We start from the raw sequence: 25,529 nt of genomic DNA, 5'->3' as shown, positions 1-25,529 counted from the left end.
TTTCAAAGTCAGGTGACTCTTCCCCCCTACTATTTGTACAACACTACGATAAGAAATTTCCACTCAAAGCACATCCGTATCACAAAAGTATATTGACCATAAACTGCTTTAAAGCTTATTAATGTTTTTATATAGGTCCTCCAATTTAATCCTAACAAATACACACAAGAATTACTACTCTCATTTTATGGGTAAGGAATTCATCTCAGGTCATACAGTGAGTGGTAGAGCCAAGACCAACCTCGCTCTGCCTCCAAGATTCAGACTCTTTTTTTTTGGACGGGGGTGGGGGTGGGGGTGGGGCGTTGTGCTTTGCGGCAGGTGGAAACTTAGTTCCCCGATCGAGACTGAACCTGTGTCCTCTGCACTGGCAGAACAGGGTCTTAACCACTGGACCGCCACGAAGTTCCTCAGGCTCTTTTACTGTACTGAATATATCTATCTGCGCCCTAACGTCCACGGACATCTAGAATGACAGCAAGGACTACCAAGTAACATTACTTTGACAGGAGATTGATGATGTTGGGAAAGATTGAAGGGAAAAGGAGAAGGGGGTGACATAGGATGAGATGGTTGGATGGCATCACTGACTCAATGAACCTGAGTTTGAGCAAATTCCAGGAGATGATGAAGGACAGGGAAGCCTGACGTGCTGCATTCTATGGGGTCGCAAAGAGTCAGATGTGACTTAGCGACTGAACAACAACAATAGATTCTGTGAAATGCAATCTGTGTATGAACCTAAGGGTCAATCACGAGACACTGATGATGTTTATAGGTTATAAACTCAAGTCATAAAGTATATTTTTCCTTAGAAAAGCACAGGTTAAGATTCTATCAAGAGTGCATTAGTAGTATTTTTCTAATGTAACTACAAAGTAGTCAATCTTTAAGCCTAATAAACACATCATTTAGGAATTCAGAGGGAAACCTGACCTATGTTTAGATTAACACAGGAAGTACAGGCCAGTACTTAATCCAAGTGGGATGCTCAGTGTTCACTCAGTCGTGTCTGACTCTTTGCGACCCCATGGACTGTAGGTAGCACGTCAGGCTTCCCTGTCCTTCACCATCTCCGGGAGTTTGCTCAGACTCATGTCCATTGAGTCAGTGATGCCATCCAACCATCTCATCCTCTGTCAGCCCCTTCTCCTCCTGCCTTCAATCTTTCCCAAAATCAGCGTGTTTTCTAATGAGAAAGTTTTTCACATCAGGTGGCCAAAGTACTGGAGATTCAGCTTCAGCATCATTCTTTCCAATGAATATCCAGCATTGCTTTCCTCTAGGATTGACTGGTTTGATCTTGCAATCCGAGGGACTCTCAAAGAGTCTTCTCCAATACCATGGTTTGAAAGCATTAATTCTTTGGCACTCAGCCTTCTTTAAGGTCCAACTCTTACATCCATACATGAGTACTGAAAAAATCATAGCTTTGTCTATATGGATCTTTGTTGGCAAAGTAATGTCTCTGCTTTTTAATATGCTGTCTTGGTGTATCATACTTTTTCTTCTAAAGAGCATCTTTTAATTTCATGGCTGCAGTCACTTTCCACAGTGATCTTGGAGGCCGAGAAAATAAAGTCTGTCACCGTTTCCATTGTTTCCTCATCTATCTGCCATGAAGTGATGGGACTAGATGCCATGATCTTAGTTTTCTGAATGTTGAGTTTTAAGCCAGCTTTTTCACTCGCCTCTTTTACTTTTATCAGGACGCTCTTTAGTTCCTCTTCCCTTTCTGCCATAAGGGTGGTGTCATCTGCATATCTGAGATTGATAATTTTTCTCAGCAATCTTGATTCCAGCCTGTGCTTCATCCAGCCAGCATTTCGCATGATGTACTCTGCATATAAGTTAAATAAGCAGGGTAACAATATACAGCCTTTCCCAATTTGGAACCAGTCTGTTGTTTCATTTTGGGTTCAAACTCTTACTTCTTAATCTGCGTACAGATTTCTCAGGAGGCAGGTAAGGTGGTCTGGTATTCCCGTCTCTTCAAGAATTTTCTATAGCTATCACCCTCTTTAAAAAGCCTTCCCTGTTTCCCATAATTAGAAACCATTTTTCCCTTCAGAACTTCCATATAATTTTATACGTAAATTAAAAAAATAACGTTCCATTGTTTTGGTGTGCATTATAGTTACTTGCATATCTTAGGGAGCTCCTTGAGAGTAGTACAACAATGTCTTACAGAAAATATGAAAATAAACATTACGTTTTCCTTCCAATAGGCAGTGACTATGTTTTTTATTATATAACTCTGTGGCTCTTTACTCACTGTAAGTGTTATGGACATAGCTGATGCTGAGTTCTTGCTAGTGAAAATATCATCTCCTTGCACAATGACTAAAGTAATTATTAGTATGAGACTCTACAGGTTGGTAAGAAAAGTTGAATTAAAGCAATATAAATTATAAAGAAAGAGGAAAAAAATGTAGAGAAAAGTTCAAAGTGTGTCAGACTGTTGAAAGCACAAAAGAGTGCAAAGGGGCACAGAGCTGACACACACTTCTTTTAAGTGGGTGGAATATAAATTACTGAGAAGTCATTGAAAGAACAAGAAAATATTACTCACATATGTTAAAACTTGATCTTTTTGTTGGTTTCTGTCTTAAGTATGCTTATAGATACAAATATGCTACAAATACAAAAAGGCTTACTAGCAACAGAATTATTTTGATAATAGGTGTGAGGCATTATCTTTATGCAGTCTGTTACTGGAATTTAAGGAAAATATTCTCTCTCACAATGACACTGAGAGATACTGGAAAGGAATTCACTGAGTTTTAAAATAATACAGTAGACACATGCTTTTCACCTTCTCATAACCCACAGGAATAATTCACTTCAACAACTCATCTCTTTCATTTGATAGTAATCCATAGCTTTGAGGATGCTAAATGTTACCTTCCTTCTTAATAATTAATCTTGACAAACTGTGAGTTAAGGAGGGGGAGTCACTGAGGGCTGTGGTGAGTCCTGTGATGGCCACCGAGACTTCTGTCCTTGCCTTCCTTCCATAGGCATTTTCTAAAGGCAATCACGAAACTATTCTTAATGTCTGGAGAATATGGGAGGAAGAGAAACATGCAAGTACATAGTAAGACAGGTATCTGTAAAGACAGAAAAGTAAAGTATAACCTAGAATTAAACGGAGGAAACAGCATCACAAACTTAAGGGTCTGTGCTGACTTCTAAGCAAGCTTTGGACAGGCTTTGGAGCTTGACTGTTTCCAAACCTTTGCCTGCAAGAGCACTGTAACCATTTTCTGGAACCAACCACCACACTCCAGCCCAGGCCATGAACACATAAGTGACTTGGGTCTATTTTCAGAATTTCGCCTTCTATTTTTCAGGAAGATCCTTAAAAGAAGTCAAAATCCAAGTACCAATTCTGAGCAAATATCTCTCCCAGTTCTGTACTTTGCAAAACAATGCACTGAAAAGGTGTTAGTACTGTGTGTAACTGTGAGGTGCATGCAGGCTGCATAATTTCTATAATAAACTCACAACACTCTATTTGCAATTAAAGAAATTACTGGCTCAACAAGTCTTCATCAGCAAAATATCTAAAACAGAAGTGGTGCTTTTTTTTTCTCCAGGAGGGGGACAAATTTTACATATGTATTGTAACTAGAGGTAATTACTTCTATGCCTCAAGTGACTCAGAGCTATTTGAGAGTTTTAAAGAGCAAACAAGGGCCACATGGGTTTGGCCCCAACAGATAAGCAAGCATATGAGAAATGTCTCAATGCTTTAAACCACTGAAAAAACACGCAAAGGACACACAACCAAAGAATTAATCCTAGTCCAGAAATGTACTTGGGTATTGAGTTTCAGAAATATCAGTTCCTTTTTATGGCAAACTAGTGTAGCTAGTTAATAAAAGTTAAAAGTCATGATGGTTTATCCTTGGAAAAATGGAAAGAAATTCATTGTACTATCACAACTAAATTAGCTCCATTAAAGACCAGAAAATTCGTACAGAGTATGACAATTACACCTTTCCAAGCCCAGTAAATGAAAACAATCCTATTTTTTCTGCACAAAATTAACAATTTACTACAGATTGGATTTATGCTGTAACATCAATGAAGCATTTAAATGTCCTTAAAAAAAAGATTTATTATATATTGGCTGTGCTGGGTCTTCACTACTGCGTACAAGGCTTTCTGTAGTTGCAGAGTGGGGGCTACTCTTCGTTGCGGTGTGAAGGCTTCTCTTGCTGCAGAGCATGGATCCAGGCAGCAGGCTCAGTAGTTGCAGTGCATGGGCTTAGCTGCTCCGCGACATGGGGGATCTTCCTGGACCAGAGATCCAGTCCATGTCCCTTGCACTGGCAGGTGGATTCTTAGCCACCGGACCACCAGGGAAGTCCAAAATGCCATTTTAAAATGTTTTCCGGACAACATAGGTGAATTTGGAAATTCACATGCATGCATACAGACTCTTTTCAGAGGAAAAGATGACAAGCACGACCCAGTGGCCCTTGTCTGAAGTTTGCTCCATATACAGAGGGTATTTTAAAAACTGAAATATAGGCTATTTACAACGTTGTGTTAGTTTCTGCTGTATAGCAAAGTGATTCAGTTATACATACACATACATTCTTTTCTGTATTTTTCCACCACTTACTGTAATGATATTGAATATAGTGCTGTACAGTAGGACCTTGTAGGACCTCCATCATACATAAACTAGTTTGCATCTGCTAATCCTAAACTCCCATCCATCCCTCCCCCACACCGCCTCCCCCTTGGCAGTCACAAGTCTGTTCCCTATGTCTATGAGTCAGTTTCAAGACAGAGATGCTTTTCACGTAGCCACCTCAGGCACTTGCCTGACTCACCAACTCAAGCACACTTTAGTATTTGGGTTCTTCTCCCCGAGAGGGACAACAGTGACACTGCTGCTGCTCCTTCTGCAAAGTATGTTCAATACACTCAGATATTTCCAAACATCCTCCTCACCCTTTACCCAGGGCACAGGACTTTAACTTTTTAAAATCTGAGGCCTCTGTTGTTGCCCCAGTGGTTACTTATTTCAAATATGCCACTCATGCTGAAAGGAGCAGGCTTTCGAAGGGCTGAAGTTTGGCAGAAATGGCTTTAAATTCATCATTCCACGTTGGTGTGTTTAGAGATTTAGTATAAAAACAAAACAAAAAGATGAATCAAATCTGTACAGTTTATATTGTTTCATATTTTGTAAATTCTATATTAAAAGCATGCTATACATATATTAAAATATCAGTGTTTCAGACCCCTCTAAGTATAAGAAGATTGGTCTCTTTTAACATAGGCCCAAAGAAGGCATTTCTCTTAAGATTATTCTTTTCCAACAAGCATATGATAAGTATAATAAACACAGATACAATCAGCTGTGAAAGAAGCAATTCTCTTTCTGAGAGTACTCACTGCCCTTTGCTAGGACATCACATGGTTGTTGTTTATAGACTCTAATCCGCACTTTGAGAATCTCAGTATGTTGAAATGTCTCAAGGCAAAACGCTTTGCTTTCTAGCAACTAGTACATGAACAGTAAAAATGTATGGTCTGTGAGTCCACTGTTCTCTTGCATACTGTCAACTGCTTTCTCCCAGTTCTTGAGCCACATTCTTAGAGAGCGTGCTCTATGCTGAGAGGTGTAGTCCATGTGATCCTCTGCCTCCTTATCAGAGCATCAGAATCTGGATTGAAAAGCTACTCCAAACTGAGTCAGTGAGTCTCTTTCCTTGTTGTTGCTGTTTAGTTACTGAGTCATGTCCAACTCTTTTGCGACCCCAAGGGCTGCAGCTGCAGCGTACCAGGATCCTCTGTCTATGGGAATTTTGTCACTTCCTTCTCCAGGAGATCTTCCTGACCCAGGGATCAAACCTGCATCTCCTGCATTGGCAGGTACATTCTTTACCACTAAGCCACCTGGGAAGTCTCTTTCCTAGGAACTTCCAACTGAGACAAAGAACTTCAGTCACTCTCTGCTGGTGCTTAAATGGAGAAGAGCTACATAAAAGGATCTTTCCATCAACTGTAAGGAGAAGCAGAGAAGGCTGATAATACAGAGAAAACGAAGAGTTCTCACAGAAGCCACGGCAAAAGGTTTTACAACCCTAAGCAGAAGAAGGGTCAAATATAGTGTCAGAGTCCAGAAGAGTTAGATAGAAGGCCAGAAGTAGTGAGTGATCTCTGTTCGTTTCCAAGGCAAACATCATGGTAATCCAAGTCTATGCACTGATCAGAAATGCTGAAGAAGCTGAAGTTGAATGGTTCTATGAAGATCTACAAGACCTTCTAGAATTAACACCCAAAAAAGATGCCCTTTTCATTACAGGAGACTGGAATACAAAAGTACAAAGTCAAGAAACACCTGGAATAACAGGCAAATTTGGCCTTGGGAGTACAGAATGAAGTAGGGCAAAGGCTAATAGAGTTCTGCCAAGAAAATGCACTGGTCATAGCAAACACCCTCTTCCAACAACACATGAGAAGACTCTAAACATTGACATCACCAGATGGTCAACACCAAAATCAGACTGATTATATTCTTTGCAGCCAAAGATGGAGAAGCTCTGTACCATCAGCAAAAACAAGACCAGGAGCTGACTATGGCTCAGATCATGAACTCCTTATTGCCAAATTCAGACTGAAATTGAAGAAAGTAGGGAAAACCACTAGACCACTCAGGTATGACCTAAATCAAATCCCTAACAATTATACAGTGAAAGTGAGAAACAGATTTAAGGTATTAGATCTGATAGAGTGCTTGAAGAACTATGGACAGAGGTTCGTGACATTGTACAGGAGATAGGGAGCAAGACCATTCCCAAGGAAAAGAAATGCAAAAAAGCAAAATGGCTGTCTGAAGAGGCATTACAAATAGCTGTGAAGAGAAGAGAAGCAAAGAGCAAAGGAGAAAAGGAAAGATATACCCGTTTGAATGTAACGTTCCAAAGAATAGCAAGGAGAGATAAGAAAGCCTTCCTCAGCGATCAGTGCAAAGAACTAGAGGAAAACAACGGAATGGGAAAGACTAGAGATCTCTTCAAGAAAATCAGAGATATCAAGGGAACATTTCATGCAAAGATGGGCTCGATAAAGGACAGCAATGGTATGGACCTAACAGAAGCGGAAGATATTAAGAAGAGGTGGCAAGAATACACAGAAGAACTGTACAAAAAAGATCTTCATGACCCAGATAACCACAATGGTGTGATCATTCACCGAGAGCCAGACATTCTGGAATGTGAAGTCAAGGGGGACTTAGGAAGCTTCACCACGAACAAAGCTAGTAGAGGTGATGGAATTCCACTTGAGCTATTTCAAATCCTAAAAGATGATGCTGTGAAAGTGCTGCACTCAATATGCCAGCAAATTTGGAAAACTCAGCAGTGGCCACAGGACTGGAAAAGGTCACTGTTCATTCCAATCCCAAAGAAAGGCAATGCCAAAGAATGCTCAAACTACCACACAATTGCACTCATCTCACAAGGATGAGTAAAGTAATGCTAGTAAAGTAATGCTCAAAATTCTCCAAGCCAGACTTCAGCAATACACGAGTCACAAACTTCCAGATGTTCAAGCTAGTTTTAGAAAAGGCAGAGGAACCAGAGATCAAATTGCCAACATCTGTTCGATCATCGAAACAGCAAGAGAGTTCCAGAAAAACATCTATATCTGCTTTATTGACTATGCCAAAGCCTTTGACTGTGTGGATCACAATAAACTGTGGAAAATTCTGAAAGAGATGGGAATACCAAACCACCTGACCTGCTTCCTGAGAAATCTGTATGCAGGTCAGGAAGGAACAGTTAGCACTGGACATGGAACAACAGTCTGGTTGTTGTTCCAGGAAAAGGAGTACGTCAAGGCTGTATATTGTCACCCTGCTTATTTAACTTCTATGCAGAGTACATCATGAGAAATGCTGGACTGGAAGCACAAGCTGGAATCAAGATTGCCGGGAGAAATATCAATAACTTCAGATATGCAGATGACACCACCCTTATGGCAGAAAGTGAAGAAGAAGTAAAGAGTCTCTTGATGAAAGTAAAAGAGGAGATTGAAAAAGTTGGCTTAAAGCTCAACATTCAGAAAACTAAGATCATGGCATTCAGTCCCATCACTTCATGGCAAATAGATGGGGAAACAGTGGCTGACTTTATTTTTCTGGGCTCCAAAATCACTACAGATGGTAACTGCAGCCATGAAATTAAAAGATGCTTACTCCTTGGAAGAAAAGTTATAACCAACCTAGACAGCATATTAAAAAGCAGAGACATTACTTTGCCAACAAAGGTCTGTGTAGTCAAGGCTATGGTTTCTCCAGTAGTCATGTATGGATGTGAGAGTTGGACTGTGAAGAAAGCTGAGGGCTGAAGAATTGATGCTTTTGAACTGTGGTGTTGGAGAAGACTCTTGAGAGTCCCTTGGACTGCAAGGAGATTCAACCAGTCTATCCAAAAGGAAATCAGTCCTGAATATTCATTGGAAGGACTGATGTTGAAGCTGAAGCTCCAAGACTTTGGCCACTTGATGTGAAGAGCTGACTCACTGGAAAAGACCCTGATGCTGGGAAAGACTGAAGATGAGAGGAGAAGGGGACGTCAGAGGATGAAATGGTTTGATGGCATCACCGACTCAATGGACATGAGTTTGAGTAAAGTCCTGGAGCTGGTGATAGACAGGGAGGCCTGGCGTGCTGCAGTCCATGGGGTCACAAAGAGTGGGACACGACTGAGCGATTGAACCGAACTGTTCCTAAAAGCTTTCTAAGTGCTTTGTTCCAATCCCTAGTGAGACCTGAATATTTCCTTCCTCAGTTACATAGTCTATGTCCCTATGATTTTTCAGCAAATCCTCATTTAGAATCACAGCCAATTGCAGTAGATTATTATTTGCAATCAAATGATGTTTACCAATACACACATATAATTGTTTCTTTTCCTCTTCTTTAACCATCACTTGCTAAACACTATGTGCAAGACACTACACTAGATGTTTAAGGGAAGAAAGGAAAAAAGAAAGGTAAGTAAGACAGAGACTTTCTCCTTAGGGAGCTTACAGACAGAAAATAGAGAAGTAAACATCTAACATAGCACTAGGTCGAGTCTTTCATAAAAATTAGCAAAAAGGAAGAGTGTGATATGGAATGGCATAAGCACCAAACCCACTTACTTTCATGATATATACTTGGCCAGAAAAAATTTAAGCAATTAAAAAAATAAGCAGAGTATTTTGCATATGTGTACCTTATTACATGAACTCTGCAGCACTGCATATACTACAGATTCATACCATTCAGTACACATTTTTCCAAGGAGTACATATTTACTGAGCATGATTATACACACAAATCCAATTAGACTACACTCTATACTCCATGGGCAATTTAAGAGATTTTTCAAGGCTATCTTTGACTATATGTGATTTTCACCTGTGTGCTAACTTTAGCTCCTAACTTCACATGTGACTACACTGTGTTCAACAATTGGTTTCCTTAGAGAAGCTGTCATCCTTGAAATTCTAGCTTTTAAATTAAATAAAATTGATCTGTGATAGCTGGTGGTCTAGTTATTGACTGATTATTATCTCTGAAATCCATACTGGATGATAATGTTACAAGAACATCAGCAGTGTTTGAAACTTACTCCTTCCCACTTGATAAACAGATTGCCATCTTATATTGAAACTAGAAAAATTTTAATGAAAAAATTTTTATATATAAAAATACTAAGGAAGTACACATCAGATAGTAGTTGTGAGTAGAGAGAGTGACTCTTTTACATATTTTTCCAAACCTTCAATGATATTGGTTTTCTTCATAATTTATAAAAAAAATTTTTTTTCCTATGGGCAAGCTGCACACAGATAGTTGTAAATTCCTTCTTTAAAGTTACTTTCTTTTTAGGTAGCAGAGTAAGAGATCTTTCCTGAACTATAACTGCTGAAAGTGAAGCCAAGCAAAAAGTTGACAAGTTATAACAACTGGTTCAATGTGATTGAGTCCAAATAATTCTCAACTGCTGATGGGCCATTTATGTATGAAGATGTGCAATGATACAGCCATTATATTGATGAGAACCATACACACTCTCTACCTTTAAAGAACTTAAATTCTAAAACTTTTGCCAGGCAGTTCTTGGATGTTCTGAGTTTTCAATTAATAGTGGAAATATATGTATCACTACGAACAAAGCTGGTGGAGGTGATGGAATTCCAGTTGAACTATTTCAAATCCTGAAAGATGATGCTGTGAAAGTGCTGCACTCAGTATGCCAGCACATTTGGAAAACTCAGCAGTGGCCACAGGACTGGAAAAGGTCAGTGTTCATTCCAATCCCAAAGAAAGGCAATGCCAAAGAATGCTCAAACTACCGCACAACTGTACTCATCTCACACGCTAGTAAAGTGATGCTTAAAATTCTCCAAGCCAGGCTTCAGCAATACATGAACTGTGAACTTCCAGATGTTCAAGCTAGTTTTAGAAAAGGCAGAGGAACCAGAGATCAAATTGCCAACATCTGCTGGATCATCAAAAAAGCAAGAGAACTCCAGAAAAACATCTATTTCTGCTTTATTGACTATGCCAAAACCTTTGACTGTGTGGATCACAATAAACTGTGGAAAATTCTGAAAGAGATGGGAATATCAGACCTGACCTGACCTGCCTCTTGAGAAACCTGTATGCAGGTCAGGAAGCAACAGTCAGAACTGGACATGGAACAACAGACTGGTTCCTAATAGGAAAAGGAGTACGTCAAGGCTGTATATTGTCACTCTGCTTATTTAACTTATATGCAGAATACATCATGAGAAACGCTGGGCTGGAGGAAGCGCAAGCAGGAATCAAGATTGCCAGAAGAAATATCAATAACCTCAGATATGCAGATGACACCACCCGTATGGCAGAAAGTAAACAACTAAAGACCCTCTTGATGAAGGTGAAAGAGGAGAGTGAAAAAGTTGGCTTAAAGCTCAACATTCAGAAAACTAAGATCACAGCATCTGGTCCCATCACTTCATGGGAAATAGATGGGAAAACAGTGGAAACAGTGGCTGACTTTATTTTTCTGGGCTCCAAAATCACCACGGATTGTTACTGCAGCCATGAAATTAAAGCTTACTCCTTGGAAGGAAAGTTATGACCAACCTAGACAGCATATTCAAAAGCAGAGACATTACTTTGCCAGCAAAGACCCGTTTGTCAAAGCTATGGTTTTTCCAGTACTCATGTATGGATATGAGAGTTGGACTATAAAGAAAGCTGAGCTCTGAAGAATTGATACTTTTCAACTGTAGTGTTGGAGAAGACTCTTGAGAGTCCCTTGGACTGCAAGGAGATCCAACCAGTCCATCCTAAAGGAAATCAGTCCTGAATATTCATTGGAAGGACTGATGCTGAAGCTGAAACTCCAATACTTTGGCCACCTGATGCGAAGAGCTGACTCATTCAAAAACACCCAGATGCTGGGAAAGATTGAGGGCAGGGGGAGAAGGGGACAACAGAGGATGAGATGGTTGGATGGCATCACCAACTCAATGGACATCGGTTTGGGTAAACTCTGGAAGTTGGGGACGGACAGGGAAGCCTGGCGTACTGCGGTTTGTGGGGTTGCAGAGAGTCGGACACGACTAAGAGACTGAACTGACTGATACATATCTCTGACTATACACCAAATCCTTTAAGAAAAAAGTTTGGTGGATTTTGTTCTGATATCTTGAACTATTCATTCATAACTCTATTCTGCTTCCTTAATACAATTAATCAAGAATTGCTAGCATAAGCAAATAAAGCAGTTGAGAGCCTCAAAGGGAGAGTACATGTAAAAGGAGCTGCAACTTAACTTGGTGAGCTCATTGCCAGTGAATACTGCTGAGGGTTTATGTACTGAGATTTTATCAATTTAACAGACATGTATTGAGTCTCTTCTTCGGGTGAAATTATTTGCAAATAATACTACAGTGAATAAAAGATGCTTCTCACCCTTAAAAAAGCTCACAGTCCAGGGAAGCCTCCTACATTGTTGGTGGGAATGTAAACTGGTGCAGTCACTATGAAAACAGCCTGGAAGTTGCTCAAAAAACTAAAATTAGAGTTGCCACATGATCCAGCAATCCTACTTCTCGTCATACATCCAGAGAACACTATAATTTGAAAAGACACCTGCACCCCAATGTTCACTGCAGCACTGTTCACAATAACCAAGGCATGGAAACAACCTACGTGTCCACTGACGGGTGAGTGGATAAAGAAGATGTGGTGCATATATACAATGGAATACTACTCAGCCATAAGGAAGAATAAAATAATGCCATTTGCAGCAAAATGAATGGACCCAGAGGTTATCCTACTAAGTGAAATAAATCAGAAAGAGAAAGACAAATACCACAGGACATCATTTATATGGGAAAGTTAAAATATGACACAAATTACCTTATCTACAAAACGGAAATACTCACAGATACAGAGAACATTCCAGTGGTTGTCTTGTGTGAGAGGGATGTGGTGAGGGTAGATCAGGAGTGTGGGATTAGCAGGTGTAAACTATAATATACAGAATACACAACAAGGGTCCTACAGTATAGCACAGGGAACTATATCAATAACCCATGATAAGCCATAAGGAAAAGAATATGAAAAGGAAAGTACAACTGCATCACTCTATTGTATAGCAGAAATTAACACAACATTGTAAATCAACTATACTTCAATAAGTGGGGAAAAGAAGTCCACAATCTAGCAGCATGTTATACTGTGGAAAGTCCACAGAGTAAGGGATACATTCTCTTTCTGTAAGTTCTCTCATTACAGAGCTTCACATGTGGCATGTATACAAGGAATAAAGAAGTACTCCCTGAAGTAATTCCTGTGTTACACAAACTGAACTGAGTGATAAGAAATAAACAGTTGTGGTCACTGCCATGTGTGAGCAGAGATCAACAAACTATAGCCTTTAGGTCAAATCTGGCCCATCTATTTTTGCAAGATTAGAGAACGAAGAACGGTTTCTATTATTTTTAAATGTTTGAAAAAAATTTAAAGAATACTTCATAAGTGCAAATTACATACAATTCAAATTTCAGTGACCAAGAATAAACCTTTATTGGAATATAGCTTATTTGCTTACAAATTGTTTTTGGCTATGTTTGCACTATAAGGACAACAAAAGCTAAAGATAAGTTAACAAGAGGTGAATACTTGCAAGAGAGACAATACTTGTCACAAAGCCCAAAACATTTACTATTTGTTCCTTTATACTGTCTGGCTTCCTAAGAAATCTCACTTTCCACACTGGAGGCAGGATATAGGCCAACCGTTTGTATCTTTCACTTTGGGGGGCAATGACATTCACTAACATTCCCACAGACCATTGTAATAAACCTTACTTGTGATGTTTCAGTAGTTCATCACTAGTAAGACCACTTCCTTTGAGAATTCACAGATGAATCCAGTTATGCTAAGGACCAAATATAAATGAATCCCTTGGCTTGATCTTTGCATAATGGTTTCAATTCTGTTTTACCAAACAAAAGTAGGTATTGACCATTTGAATTTGTTTTTCCTGATCTTCTTTTCCAAGTACTGAAAGATGGCTGCAGTGAAGCGCTCCCCTAAACTGGTGTGAAAGGCTGGGGAGCTGTAGAAGTAAAAGTGTTCATTTCACCAAGCAGGCTCTTAACTATTATTTCTACCCAACCACATTCAGCTCCTGTGAAAGAGACAAACATCTCCCTCAAGATCATAGCTCTGGTGGGTTCACCACGGTGGAATTCTGCCCTATGAAGTCAGAGAAAGGACTGGGAAATATTTACTCACTATTGTTTGAGAATCCATCAAAAATTCTTCAAAAATGAACCTGTTAACTCTTTGTTCTGCTATCTTTCAAAGCTATGAGAAATGTAAATAAGATATTTCTACAGGAAAAGTAGATCTTCAGTTTCCATGTAAAACAATACTGCCTTCTGTTTATGCAGCACTTTTCCCTTAAGGATTTAATGCCTTTACAGACATTACCTCATTCAACTCTAGAAGGTCTGCAAACTCCATAAGAAAGGCGAGGTTCCCCCTGGTGCGTGAATAGGGAAACTGAGGCATAGCAGGGGCAGGTGGTTAACAATAAGTCACAGAAAAACAGTGAGAAAGTTTAGGCTAAATTTCTCCTCGCTCCCATTGGTGGTCTCCACTTATGCACACTGCCTATAATTAGAGAGGACAAGTGTCTAAATATTCAGTCTTCAAGACGTAATTTCAAGGCTGTCCATTTATCCCAATTAAGATCCGTTTTCTCTGAATTTAGTGGTGTATGTCTCCTCTCTCCATGGTATCTCTGGCAGACTTTTGAAAAACTTATACATGGCAAAAAAGAATCCAGATTTCACTTTCTTCTACCAAGTTCATCATTTCATCCTTTTTCCTCTTGTTATGAAAACTTTCTGCCCAACTGGGGACTAAAACATTTCTTCTCAATTCCTTAAAGCACTCCTAGCTATTGAACATCTAAGTTGACATGTGTTACCTGTACGTAACTATTCTTGTTATGTGATTTACTTCTATTTCAGTAAAATTACCATCTTTCCAGCATCTCTTCGGATGATCTTATTTTTTAATTTTCTTGTGTACTGCTTCCTGTGTTTGCCCAGCCTGTTTACAATGTACTCCTAAGGAACTTCACCACACTATAGGAGGGTTTTGCCAGTGTCATGCTTTCTCATGATTTTCTTCAGATCTATGCTTTATCCCTCTGGGGAAGTAAAACCAAATTCCTGTTAATTTATCAATTGCCTGGATTGAGAGTTCTTCTGGGACCGACCAGTACATCCTATCCTTTTCAAAAAAATAATTTGATTTACTTATTTATTTTTGGCTGTGTTGGGTCTTCGTTGCTGTGCAGACTTTCTCTACCTGCAGAGAGCAGGGGTTACACTCTAGCTGCAGAGCATGCGCTTCTCATTGTGGTGACTCTAGGTTCATGGGCTTTGGTAGTTGTGGCACATGGGCTCGGTAGTTGTGGCTCACAGGCTCTAGAGCACAGGCTCAGCAGTTGTGGTGCACATGCTTAGCTGATCTGAGGCATGTGGGATCTTTCCAGACCAGGGATTGAACCCGTATCTCCTACACCGGCAGGAGGACTTTTTTTTTTTTTTTTTTACCACTGAGCCACTACGGAAGCCCCCTTTTCCCCAATCTCTTTTGATGACATATAAAACCATTCCCTCTCAGAAACTTCAAAACTGCAAAGCCCAATCAGTCGTATGAATACTTTAAAAAAAAAAATTTATTGACAAACAGTTGATTTACAATATTTTAGGTGTACAGCACAGTGATTCAGTTATACATATACACATATTCATTCTTTTTCAGATTCTTTGCCCATACAAGTTAACAGAATATGAATACTTCAGTTATAGCATAAAGATTTCGGTGGGTGAAAAAATGGCTTGCATGGAGTAGCTCTGAGCTCTTCGGTTGCACACATGGAGAAAGTATTCAACACAAATGATTAATTTACTTTAGAAAGAAATGTTTCAAAACATAGATCACCCAAGGCTATAAAAGATTTCATAGGTAACAAAGGCATGAAATTAGGGGGCACCATATGAAACAGGAAATCCTACTCTTTCACTGGGGGAAAGTCCTGGGGCTTTGCTTCAGTTGACACTTTTACAGCAACCTTTCACTGCTGCTGCTGCTGCTAAGTCGCTTCAGTCGTGTCCGACTCTGTGTGACCCCATAGACATCTGGCAGCCCACCAGGCTCCCCCGTCCCTGGGATTCTCCAGGCAAGAACACTGGAGTGGGTTGCCACTTCCTTCTCCAGTGCATGAAAGTGAAAAGTGAAAGTGAAGTCGCTCAGTCGTGTCCGACTCTCAGCGACCCCATGGACTGCAGCCTACCAGGCTCCTCCATCCATGGGATTTTCCAGGCAAGAGTACTTGAGTGGGGTGCCATTGCCTTTCACTAGTTTATTACAGTTAGGCAAGGGATAATGGGTAAGGCGCCAGGCACCTGCTCAGTATACACAGAAGACAAAAATTTGAACAAAAACATGAGATAAACACATTCCTAGCTTAGGTTTTTCTACTGTGTGCTCCTCGGTAAGTAATATACTAACCTTCCTTGTGCTCAAAATGGGAAAAATGAAACAACCATATAAAGTACCTAGTGGACATTTGCTTTCTCTTCCCAACAAGATTTTGCCTAGGCTTTATTATTTGTTACACTGTGAAATTTCAATAAGTATCTTAATGTCTTTTTTATTTTTAAAGTTTATTTATTTATTTGCTTGCCTGACTTGCTGTACAGCCACTGAGAGTTCCTTGACCAGGGATCGAACCTATGCCCCCCTGCAGTGGAAGTGCACAATCCTAACAACTGGACTATCAGGGAACTCTCTCTTGTTGTCTTCAATTTGAGGATTAGCAACTCTTTTACAAGAAAGCCAAAGCAGAACAGTCATTAGCAGATTAGAATAGCTGCTGGAAAGCCAGGGCATGGCAGCTCAGGCTTAGATCAGCTCTGATATGATATTTATTCCTACAGCCCTTGAGAATTTTTCCCAGGTAGGTTGCTGGGTGGAAGTGGAATTAAAAGTTTAACCAGAGTGAGATCAGTGGCTCTACTACATTTAGGATCTCTCAACACAATTAAGAAGGCTCTAGTAGCAAACAGATGACAGTATTATCTATTTATAAGTTGCTGTGCTTAGCTGCTAGGTTGTGCTCAACTTTTTGTGGACCCCATGCACTGCAGCCTGCCAGGCTCCTCTGTCCATAGGATTTTTCAGGCAAGAATACTGGAGTGGGCTGGTGTTTCCTCGTCCAGGAGATCTTCCCGACCCAGGGATAGAACCTGTGTCTCCTACGGCTCTTGCAGCGGCAGGCAGATTCTTTACCACTGAGCCACCTGGGAAGCCTCATATTTTGAGACCCCATGGACTGCAGCCCACCAGGCTCTGTCCAGGGAATTCTCTAGGCAATAATACTAGAGTGGGTAGCCATTCTGTTCTCCAGGGGATCTTCCCAACTCAGGGATCAAACCTAGGTCTCCTGCATTGTGGGCAGATTCTTTACTGTCTGAGCCACCAGGGAAGCCTATATTATAAGTTAGGCCTTTCCAAATGCCAAGTGAAGTGATGGGAATTTACCATAACTTACCCTAATGCTTGTGACTAAAAATGCCAAACTTACTGTGCAAAACCAGTTCCTGAGAAAACAGCTAGCTCTGCGAAGACTGATAGAAGGGAACTTTTTGTTCCTTCTGGCTAAGTCAGAGGTCTCCACCAGATTTTATCACTTGTACTCTTATTTCTGTATCCAGAGTCCTGTTTTCTTGCATTTGACTATTCACTTCTCCCCCATCTTCTTTCATTTGCTCCTGCTCTTGCTGCCTCTTTCCCTCTCCCTTCTTCTCTCTCTGCTGCACCCTTGGTTATGGTTTATTCATTTTTTGTTAATTAGCAAACATGCACTGGCCCCTGTCATGTGAGCAGCCCCTATCTAGCTATGAAATTTCATGCTCAGACCGCCCCTCTTATGTTTAGGCTTCCTCTCTGTGGAGGCCACTGGTTTTGCCTGTCCCTACCCCAAACATACTATCCACCAAGTCCTGTTCCTGTGTGTCAGGACACAAGCAAAAGCGGGAGGTGTACTGGATGAAAGATTTGTGGGTTGGGAAACTTAAAAACTGACAATGTATATACTCTCCTAAGTAAAAGGTACTCAGAACACAGGAAAATCTAAACCATTCCCATAATAGGAAAATAAGTTTGGAACTTACCCATGGTGACTATAATACAATTAGCCCAACACTGATCGCTGAGGAAAATGATAAGAAAATAAGAAAGATGGTTACAGCTCACTGGGTGCTTTCATCTGCTGAATGCAAGGCTTACAGTCTTTAATTATCATGATTAAATACTGCTATTCTTTCTTGTGAAGCTGGCACACTATACTAAACAAATACTTAAGCTACCAGGAGGGCAAGGCAGTCCCAGGGAATCCAGAGTCGACCTTTAAGTCCTTCATTTCTAATCTTGTGTACTCAGAACAACCTATAGAAAGTACACAGGAAAAGAAAGCATATTGTGCTCAATTCCAAAGCCCTTTGTACTGTGAAAAATCAAAACAGCGATTTAAGAAAGAAAAAAGCAAAAACAAGACAAAAACTGAAGATTGTACTTGGTTTAGTCACAGGAGAAAACCTAAAACTTTGATATTACAACAGCAAAGACTATAATAATGTTTCATAATTATTACATATAGTTTCAGAGTTGGAAATATTGTATAACATATAGTTTCACATGTTTAAAATATTGTTTTTCTTTGTATGTAATAAATTTGGAAATTCTCCAGCATTATCAGGTTTAATAACTAAACCATAATTTGCAAATAAAAATCTATTCCACCCTTGCACATCCAAGTACGTGAAAACAGTAGATAATATTCCCATTTTGATTCTGACTACTGGGTGTCCACTTTGCCAGGGTTATATTTTTGATGTAATTAACTTTAGAAACTGAGTAAGATATCAACTATAAATATCTACATAGTAACAGGGTCTTTGAGAGTTTTTAATACAATTTCAGTGTGCAAATAGGTCTTAAAAAGTCATATATTCTAACTTTCTATCCAGTGTACAAATCTCCTTTACAACATCCAGAATGTATTAACTGTTCAATTTCTGCCTGAAAACTGCCCTCCCATTAAGAGACAGGAATGCTTTCCTGTCTCTGCTGAGACATCACTTTGCCAACAAAGGTCATATAGTCAAAGCTATGGTTTTTCCAGTAGTCATGTATAGATGTGAGATTTGTACCATAAAGAAGGCTGAGTGTCAAAGAATTGATGCTTTTGAATTGTGGTGCTGGAGAAGACTCGAGAGTTCCTTGGACTGCAAGGAGATCCAACCAGTCAATCTTAAAGGAAATCAACCCTGAATATTCATTGGAAGGACTGATGCTGAAGCAGAAGTTCCAATACTTTGGCCACCTGATGTGAAGAGCTGACTCATCGGAAAAGACCCTGATGCTGGAAAAGATTGAAGGCAAAAGGAGAAGAGGGCAGCACAGTATGAGATGGTTGGCAGCATCACTGATTCAGTGGACATGAATTTGAGCCACTCTAGGAGATAGCAGAGGACAGGGAAGCCTGGCATGCTGCAGTCCTTGGGGTCGCAGAGAGTTGGACATGACTTAGCCAACTGAACAACAACAACAACAACAATAGTCATTTAGATATTTTCTGTGCTCATGTGACATATCTGTGTGTTTTTCTTGTATTATAGAGATATAATCATGTTATACTATTTTACAAAGCTTCTTATAAAACTTAAAAAATATATTGGGGCATCTTTCCATGTTAGTACACAGTACCAGTTTCTTTCTAATAGTTAACTTCATGATATAAATATATCATTATTTATTTATCCAGATCCATACTGATGACATTTAGATTACTTTCACACTGTTTTAATTGTTACACAAAGTCAAATTTCTCTTACTGAAATTTCTTTCTGTAATTTTTGCTCTGGAATCCTTTGGAATAAATTTAATCTATCATCTAGTAGATTTTTAAACATTTGAGAAACACTATCATATGGGAAGTAAATGGCAGAACATATGAAAAGTTTTGAGTTATATACTCAATCAGAAATCAACAAGGAAAATGCTTTCTTCAAATAAAAACAAGCTATAAATGTCTGGCAACACAAAATGGATGCCTAAATTATGGTCTATGAAGCTGACAGGAGGTTATACAATGGTCAGAAATATGTATCTAATGTGGCATCAAGACAAATGTCACAATGTTCAGTAAATGAAGACACGCAATTGCATATGAACTGAGAGTAATTATGAAATATGTCTACACATGAAAAAGAGAGAAATAGTCAAGTGAAATGTGGTTGAGTTAGGGTGGTAAGGAGATGGACCATCATTTCCTTTTAAAATACCCTTTATAAATATTTCATAATTTGGTTTCTACAATAAATGAAAAAAGAAAAAAATGATAGCTTTCAGGAAGACCAAAATCCTCATTCTCAGTTTCAAGGCCCTCCTTCTTCCCTGATTATCTTAGAGGTATCAACCTGCATAGTAAATAATCAGGTCTGAAACTCTTGACAGCAAAATTACAACCAATAAACAAAGCTTGAAGTGTGGACTGTTCACTAAAGAACAGAATGGTGTGGAAGGGAAAAAGCTAAGGGATCAAACAATGAAAAGAAGGGACAATCAGGAAGAGCTCCACCTTAAACCATGTTCACAATCACCCAGTGCTACCATTTTTGTTCTGTCTACACAACTGTAGAGAACTGGTATGAATTTCCAGATCATTCAGTCGAGGCAACGTGAAGGTCAAAAACCAAGTTAATGAATAAGATTTGGGTACTTAAGGACAAAAATGGTCATATTCTCAAGCCAACACAAAAGTTCTTATTTTAGGAAATTAAAGTCTCAAGCTCTAATAGCTATATGGGTATTCATTAAATTCATAATCACTCATTTCTGTCCCCAAATTTCATCCATTTTGTAAGTACCAATTAATTCTTTGAACAAATCTAAGTTATAACAGGATTTGTTTTTAAGTATTCCTTGTCATGATAACCAAATATTTTGCATCTATGTCCTATGTTGAATAATGAAAGATAAAGCACCAATGAGTAAAAACAATGATTGCATTATTTTGGTTTGTGCGCTTTGGGCATGAAAAGTTGTTTGTTTACAAGGCGACAACATCACCTTGGTTCTGAAGAGAGTGACATATGTGCTCTAGCTGCTCAAAGATTAACTACCGATGAGTCACATTTACAGCTGGGAACTTCACTCTAGAAAAACAGGAAGAGAAACGCTCATGCCTATAAATCAGGAACAAACTCTAGTGTTCATGCTCACACTTAAGAGGGAGACATAGTAAAATCTTGTCTACTTTGTCAACTGATCTACTGTCAAAATAAATTTCCTGGCCTCTCACCTTCTGAGATTGCCCATACTCTGTGGAAAGTTTCTTTCAGGACTAGTCTTGCCTTTTGAGATGGATCGCATTCTGTCTATGGAATGTGTATCTCTCTAAATAAATCTACTTCTTACCTATCATAAATAAATAAATTTCCTTTTTTGGCCATCCTCAGAGAATATGTTTTTTAATAACTTGGCAAAAATATACAACACATGCTTTTCAAATCTTCTCAACTTCTTTATGTCACCAAAACACATCCCAGCTTCCTATTAGGTGAAAGAACCATGTTGGGCCTTGAGACACATTTGGGACGATGGGGTACAGCGGGCACAAGCCTGTTCTCAAGGAGCTTACAGTAGTATTATGGAGGGGGCAGGGGCAGGGGGATATGCAGCTATGATTTAAAAAACAGCCAATATGGAATCATCAGTAACAATCAGGACTGAAAAGTATCCTAGTACTTAGTAATAATGGGATAAAACAGAATGACCCTTTAAAGTTTTGGGTGATCAAAATCAGTTATATAATCAGAAAAATGCAGAAAGCCTTGGTTGATGGTGGTTTATATAAAAAAGATATAAAGGTTTCAACTGAGTAGAACTCCATGAATGCATAAAAGTCAACCATGTAAAATGGCTGTTAAAATAGCTAATCTAAATTAATAGAAGTACTATGTCCAGATCAAGAAAGATAAATAATCCCACTGCCTCCGAATCCACAGTTACTGGTGCTGTTTTATGAGGCTCATTTAAGAGGAACATCATAAAACTAGGAGTGTGTGCATGTGCACGCTCATACTCGCTACGGGAGCAATGACAGTGGAGTCTCTGTAAATCACACGATGCAAAAACTGGAGGAACTGAAGACACGCAGCTTGAAAGAAGACTTGCAGCTGAGCAGTGGAGGCACGGCACGCACAGTTGACATGAATGCCTTTGAGCTGTCTGCAAGAACTCATGTTAGGTTCAATGCAAGACAAATGTTCATCCTGGCCTCCCTAGGTTACGACCATGGCTGATTATTGCCATGGTCAGGGTATATAAGACGACTTGAATAACACCCAGTGGCTCTTATATAATTCTATACATTTTAGGAAATGAAATTTAATATTCCTTCAATAGTACCTTCAGTAATGGCACTTGAAAGTTTCAGTCATTCACACACACACACAAAAACACAACTGTTACACTGAAGAAGCATAAAGCAGAGGAATGTCTGTTAATGTCAAATGATGAAACTAGCACTGAAGGAGCTCATCTTCTGCAATACATATCCTGTGGGTTCAACCTCCTTAGGGTTGGTTACATTCGCTTAGTCAGTATATTTTTCTGGAAGCCAGTAAGGTAGTTTGGAAATTTGAGAGTTTAGGTAGAACACAGGAATGTTTTTAAAAATTATAAACTTAATTTCTTAAAATCCTCAAAGGATTATTACAATCATATAGATAGGTCTTCCAAATTAGTGAAAACAATAGATAAAGTGAGACTGTTAAGGTATTTCAGAAGATATATCTTGGCATATATCTTTAAGATGGATATGTGGTCTCAATGCGGTGAAAGCAGTTTGAATATTACCAATACCTCCTCCTTTCTTTCTGTATATAGAGGAAAAGAAAAGAGAATGGATCAACTACCAAAAAGCAAAACCTCACACCATGTGTATTTCAGGTAGATGAAAGCATTCAGAGGTTGGTTTGTGGGCAGTCACAGCATCACAGACCCCCAGTCAACTCAACTGCCCTTCCAGACGCCACAGAGTAAGCAGCTTTTCAGCTGACTGTGTGTATTTACCTATCCAGTAAGCAGGGGAGACATATGGTTTGGCAAAAAGGATAGACAAGAAAATTTATATATTTCAGGGCTTCCAGCTAAGCTATATGCTAAATAAATGGAGAAAATATTGACTTACCTGCACTGCCGAGCTGCTTATAAAACCTGTACTCTAAATGAAGCTGTGGAGCACGTGATTTTATTGGTTCCTGAAACCCAAGAAAAGAAATCGTGATCAGATTTGACAGTTTTTCCATTCCTAGGTTTTCAGAGTAAACTAGGGTTAAGACCACTTAATATTTTAGCAATGATATTCATATATGATAGCATTTTCTTACCACAATTCCCCTTTGAAAGTACATCTATGGGAAGATGAAGTTGAATTATACACAATCTCGGCAATGGATATTTAAATAAAAATATTCTGTATAAGACACCACTCAAGGATAACTCTCTCATCATGAAATATTCTCCTGAAATATCTTCTCCTAGGAAACCAGATGTCACACCTTTTAATGAAATACTAGCATGTATTTCCTGCTTGTTTTATTATGAATTTGGGGCAGTAAATAGCATTATTTTGGAAACATGATATATGCTCAGGAAAAAAATTCACTTACACAAAAATTAGAAAGAAGGTAAAAATACCCCAAGACTCCACCATTTAAAAGAGAAGCCTTATTAACATTTAGGTGAGTTTTTTCCAAAAATTTATTTATACACATATTTTTATACATAATATAGACTAAAAATGTATGTTAAATAAATGAAAGCACACTATATTTGGTGTTCTGTAACATGCCTTTAAATTTAACAATGTGACCATACCATTCCATAGCAGTAAGTAAAACTGTATATGATTGTGTGTGTGTTTACATACACGCAAATAATAATGTTTGAACATCTGAACTGTTTTCAATTTTTGATATTATGAATAAAGCTGTAGGAACAGTGTTATGTGTATTTATTTTTACACTGAAGAGAATTAAAGACTAAGCGCTACTAAGACATGTAGCTTTAATTAGGATGGTGTTCAAGCTTTTAAAAATAGAGTTTACTAAATAGCCCAAAGATAAAGCAGCCACACTATCACATTTTGCTCTACACCAAACTTCAAGAATTGGTTGGCTAATCATTCTAAATTAACAGCATACAGGCAACTAGTTAACCAGAAAAATCAAACATCACTCTGAAAGATACATCTGTATATCCATTAGGATGACTATTACCAAAAACATAGACAATAACAAGTGTGGGAGAGCATGAGGAGAAACTGGAATCCTTGTGTACTGCTAGTGGGAATGTAAAATAGTATAGTTACTAAAGAAAACAGTATAGTAATTTCTCAAAAAGTTAAATACAGAAGTACCACATGATCCAGCAATTCTACTTCTATATACCCAAAAGAATTGAAAATGCTGACTCAAACTGGTATTTGTAGACCCATGTTCATTGTAATATAATTCACAATAGCAAAAGGTGAAAGCAACCCAAATATCTATCAACAAATGGGTGGATAAATAAAATGTGGTTACATTGTGTTCCATACATGTGATGGCATATTATTCAGCCATAAAAAGGAAAGCCATTCTGACACATGCTACAAAATGGATGAAACTTGGGGACACCAATGTAAGTGAAGTAAGCCAAATTCAAAAGGACAAACGCTGAATGCTTCTACCTAAGGTACCCAGAGTAGTCAAATTCATAGACAGAAAGTTGAATGGCAGTTGCCAGGAGTGTGGTGGGGGGAGGGGTGGGGAATGCTGCTGGTGTTTAATGAGCACAGAGTTTTAGTTAAGGAAGGTGAAAAAAAATTCAGAGACGGATGATAGTGATGGGAGCACACCAATGTGAATATACTTAATGTCAATGAACTGTACAACTAAAAAGGATTAATTTGAGAACCAATTCCTTATATAATTTTCAAATATTTTTTCCCATTCCATGGGTTCTCTTTTCACTCTGTTCAGAGTCTTCTGGTGCACAAAAGTTTTTAATTTTGATAAAGTCCAACCTATCTTTTCTTGCTTATGCTTTTTGTGTTACATCCAAAAAATAATTGCCAAATTGAATGCTATGAAGCTTTCCCCCTAAGCTTTCTTCCAAGAAATTTATAGTTTTGGCTGTTATGTTTCTTTGATCCATTCTTAATTAATTTTGGTGTATGACGTAAAGGGTCTCACTTCACTGCATGTGGATCTCCAGTTACCTCAATGCCATTTGCTGAAAAAGACTGTCCTCTCCTTATTGAATGATTACTTGTCCTATTTTTAAGATAGGCTCAAAGGAGAGTTCCTCAGCTTCCCTTGATAATTCACACTCGTGTCTAACAAGATCTTTATATGTAACTGTCATCTCCAACACTGAAACTTCAGCCTATTTCTCCTATGTCCTCAGTAACAAAGATAAGACAGCTCCTAAATAACATGTGAATACTGTAACAGCTATCTTCAAATAACAAAACTCTTCAATCATTTCCTAGACTTTCTTTATTCAGGCAAAGTAATTTCAAATTTTTAAAACTTTCCTCACTGGTCCTATTTTTAAGTTCTTTGATCACCTTTGAAGGCTCTTCCTGAACCCACCTGAAGTTTTCTGCATTTTTCGAAAAATATAGACTCCATAAATTACAGAATTCAGACCTTTCCTTGAAGTTATCTAGTCTATTCCTTTGCTTCTAAGAAAGCTTTATCTAAATCAATTCAGGTAGACTGGAATATTTCAAAGCCCTAAGGAGCTCTGCAAAAGAACTCATACACTTCTTTGATTGCAAAATCAGGAAGCATCAGAGCTGAACTTCGAGTTTCTC

At 38.8% G+C, this 25,529-nt stretch overlaps 1 protein-coding gene across 9 annotated transcripts in view; it reads right to left on the bottom strand.

Annotated features, from left to right (window-relative positions):
* CSNK1G1 (casein kinase 1 gamma 1) overlaps window positions 1–25,529 on the bottom strand; it is a 155,139-nt gene that overhangs the window by 55,793 nt on the left and 73,817 nt on the right. For all 9 annotated transcript variants that reach the window (XM_027553772.1, XM_027553767.1, XM_027553766.1 and 6 more), the window contains one exon: window positions 22,857–22,926. In XM_027553772.1, coding sequence (XP_027409573.1) covers window positions 22,857–22,926 — 70 coding nt within the window. The remainder of the gene's footprint in view (window positions 1–22,856; window positions 22,927–25,529) is intronic.

The sequence above is a fragment of the Bos indicus x Bos taurus genome, chromosome 10 (genome assembly GCF_003369695.1).
Source record: "Bos indicus x Bos taurus breed Angus x Brahman F1 hybrid chromosome 10, Bos_hybrid_MaternalHap_v2.0, whole genome shotgun sequence".
NCBI lineage: Eukaryota > Metazoa > Chordata > Mammalia > Artiodactyla > Bovidae > Bos > Bos indicus x Bos taurus.
Note: the sequence above shows the minus strand (reverse complement) of the source record. Positions and strands in the feature narration are given on the sequence as shown.